At 42.9% G+C, this 3040-nt stretch overlaps 1 protein-coding gene across 1 annotated transcript; it reads right to left on the bottom strand.

Moving 5' to 3' along the window:
- Nucleotides 1-2023: 2023 nt before the first annotated feature.
- On the bottom strand, nt 2024-3040 carry LOC120636619 (fork head domain-containing protein crocodile-like). The gene has a single exon (XM_039908179.1). It carries the CDS (start codon nt 3035-3037, stop codon nt 2024-2026), a length of 1014 nt encoding a protein of 337 aa, XP_039764113.1. The 5' UTR covers nt 3038-3040.

Below are 3040 nucleotides of genomic sequence, written 5' to 3' on the forward strand. Positions count from 1 at the left end.
ACTCGTATTTCCCCTTTAAGCAATTGAAATTTCACTTGCGGCAACGGTGAAGGAAAACATCGTGAGGATATTTGTATGCCTAAGAGTTCTCCATGTTCTCAAAGGTGTGTGTAGTTCGACAATCTGCACTGGGCTAGCGCGGTTTACGGCCTTAACCCCTCCTCATTGTGGGAGGAGACCCGTACCCTGTAGTGGGCCGGTAATGGGTTGATATGTGATGATGTTGATTTAAAAAAAAAATAGTAAGAATAAGTATAATCTATTTTTATTTAGTTATCGATCATTCTTAAATATATATTAGTTTTTACTAAGAATTGTTACAACAAGCCCTTCGCTCCCCTACGTAGATATGTCGTCTCTACGTAGACACATCATTCTGAGGCATGAAGAGTTCTATTGCGGGTGTAGGTGGGCAGGTACTACTTGTTACTTAGTTATTTTGTGCCCATTTATATCAATGAATTATTAAGAATGTATATTATATTTATATTTTGTTTATTCATTAATGATAAGATTTATAATTAAATAACAGCATTAAACGCAAAGTTGGGAAATTAATATATTCTTTTATTTGTGAATAATGATTTTAAAATCTTAATTTTTAGTTTGTCTGATTCAGGAGCCACATTTACGTAGCAAAATTTGTGTTTCAGTATATCTATCTACGTATCGAAGGCACTGGTCTCCTGCCAAAACGAGAAAGGTTTAGGCCTAAGCCAAGTGCGAATTGATAGACTTCGCGCGCTTTAAAAAACATTAAAAAGTACTCTCAGTCATGCAGGTTTTCTCACGATGTTTTCCTTTACCTTTATAGCAAGTGATTATTTTAATTGCTTATCTATAATGAAAAACTCTTAAAAGTTAAAGTTGTGTGCTGGGACCGAACTCGGTGCCCCCGATAGTGATGCCGAAGCTCTAACCACTAGGCTATCACCGTTCATGAAATAAAACAAACATAATTACCTATTTCCAATTGTATTCTCAAAACTAATCGAAAATAAAACTTAAACTTATCTAACGAAAATCTGCCTAACATCTATACGCACAGTAAACATTGTACAAATCACTGAGCTACCAGAGAGCCCACTACACTTGCATTCTAACTTATTTAGAAAAAAACTAAATTATTATTTGTTTGGTCGGGGACTAACCCGTGGGTATTGGAAGGTTAAGCATACAAACGGCTGAAGTTTGCTTAGTTGAATTTTTTTATCTGCATTTGTATACCGCACTTGGTGACCAGATGGTCAGTTTATTTGTTCTTGCAAGTCAACAATATAAACGGCCTGCATAATGGAATTCCAAAACTTATTTTACGAATACTTATAAGAACCTACTGCCGCCATAAAGGTAGAAAATATATATCTGTGAAATTATTATATGATTATGGGTACGTACTAATCAATCTACTAAGTTTATAAAACATTCATGTAAAAATGTGTTGAATTGTTATAAACTTATAAATACGTGTAAACCATAGCTACGACCAACCTATAAGCCATAAGCTTATCTAGCTAAAATACGTTAGCTAAACAATAATTGCTGAAATAAAAAAACCCTTCATTCAAATAATTTGACAAAATTCCAATTTCCAATGAACTCTTAAAATTAATACAAATTTAAATATTAACTTTATCGATTCACTGTTAGGGGTAATACCAAACACATGTAAAGTTACGACATACCTAGGTATAGGAGTAAACGGAGCGGGAGGCGGCAGGGCCGGCCGCCGAACTGTAAACAGTGGTTATCGACGCACCGCCACTTGGTTTCACGGCATCTCCGGCTACCGCGCTATATTTATCCGCTCTGGCCTGACGCGGACGGCTAAATCCGTTCGGCGCCGTGTGATACCGGCCTCCTGCAACCACAACCACGTCACGGAACTGCCTGACGCCTACCCCACGTCCGCTGGGGTTGAAGTCGAACGTAGCACGCACAGCGGTATTCGCGACGCCGAAACTAAAGAAATTCGCTGCGCTTGCAGTAAAAACAAATTATAGTCTCACCTGAGAGCACCATCTCAGTAGGATTTATGAGCAGCAGCGGGAGCGGCGGCCACGCACGCTTGATGGTGGTAGTAGGAGGGCGCTGGCGCACGGTAGTGGTGGTGAGGTGGCGGGGAAGCTCGGTACGGGTCCGGAGTGGGTGAGCCGCCTCGGAAACCGGCCAGCTGACAGCTGGGTGGCTCGAAGAGATCGCGGAAACCTGGAGGCAACTGTTCCGCCGGCGGCTCGGGCGCGGCATACCAGCCGCTTGTGGCTGCTCGGAACTCCTCTGCGGCCAGCGCGTAGGGTTGAGGTGAACAGTACACCGCCGATGGAGGTAATCGGGGTTCGCTAAAGTCATCCATCGGTTCTGCCAATTTATCATATCTCGTACAATCAGATCCAGGTTCCCGTTTGGGTCTGCATTCAAATATTCGTGGCTTTACGTCTGGTTTGACGTCTCGTACTTGACCTAGTGCATCGGCCGAGCCTAGGACTTCTTGTGCTGCCAGAGCTTCTTGAGCTTGCTGTAGCTGTTGCTGTCGTTTCAGTGCTTCCTCTTTTTCTTTAAGGGCATCTTTTTTCTTGAAACGGCGCCGTCGTCTCAAGTAGGATCCGTTGTCGAACATATTGTACGAGTCGGGATCTAAAGTCCAATAGCTTCCTTTGCCGGGTTTTTTATCATCTCTCGCCACTTTGACGAAGCATTCATTCAGACTTAAATTGTGCCTAATGGAATTCTGCCAACCCTGTTTATTTTCTCTGTAGTACGGAAAACGCTCCATGATAAACTGATAGATGCCGTTGAGTGTTATACGACGGTCGGGCGCGTTTTGTATTGCCATTGCAATAAGGGCGATGTAAGAGTATGGCGGTTTGACCATGTCTTTTGGAGTGCCAACATGTTGTTGGTGAGGGTGCAGGTAAGGTGACCCGTAACCATATCGGTGGTACTGTTCGTAAGCATACGGAGTAACTCCAGCGGAATAGCCTCCCGTGGCTCCGCTGCGATAAGCATAATGCCCCTGTTCCCCGAACAACGCGTGCATCGT

The sequence above is a fragment of the Pararge aegeria genome, chromosome Z, assembly GCF_905163445.1.
Source record: "Pararge aegeria chromosome Z, ilParAegt1.1, whole genome shotgun sequence".
Classification (NCBI taxonomy): Eukaryota; Metazoa; Arthropoda; class Insecta; order Lepidoptera; family Nymphalidae; genus Pararge; species Pararge aegeria.

Coding starts and splice junctions, on each gene's coding strand:
- LOC120636619 (XM_039908179.1), bottom strand. CDS start 3,037: ATGCACGCGTTGTTCGGGGAACAGGGGCATTATGCTTATCGCAGCGGA.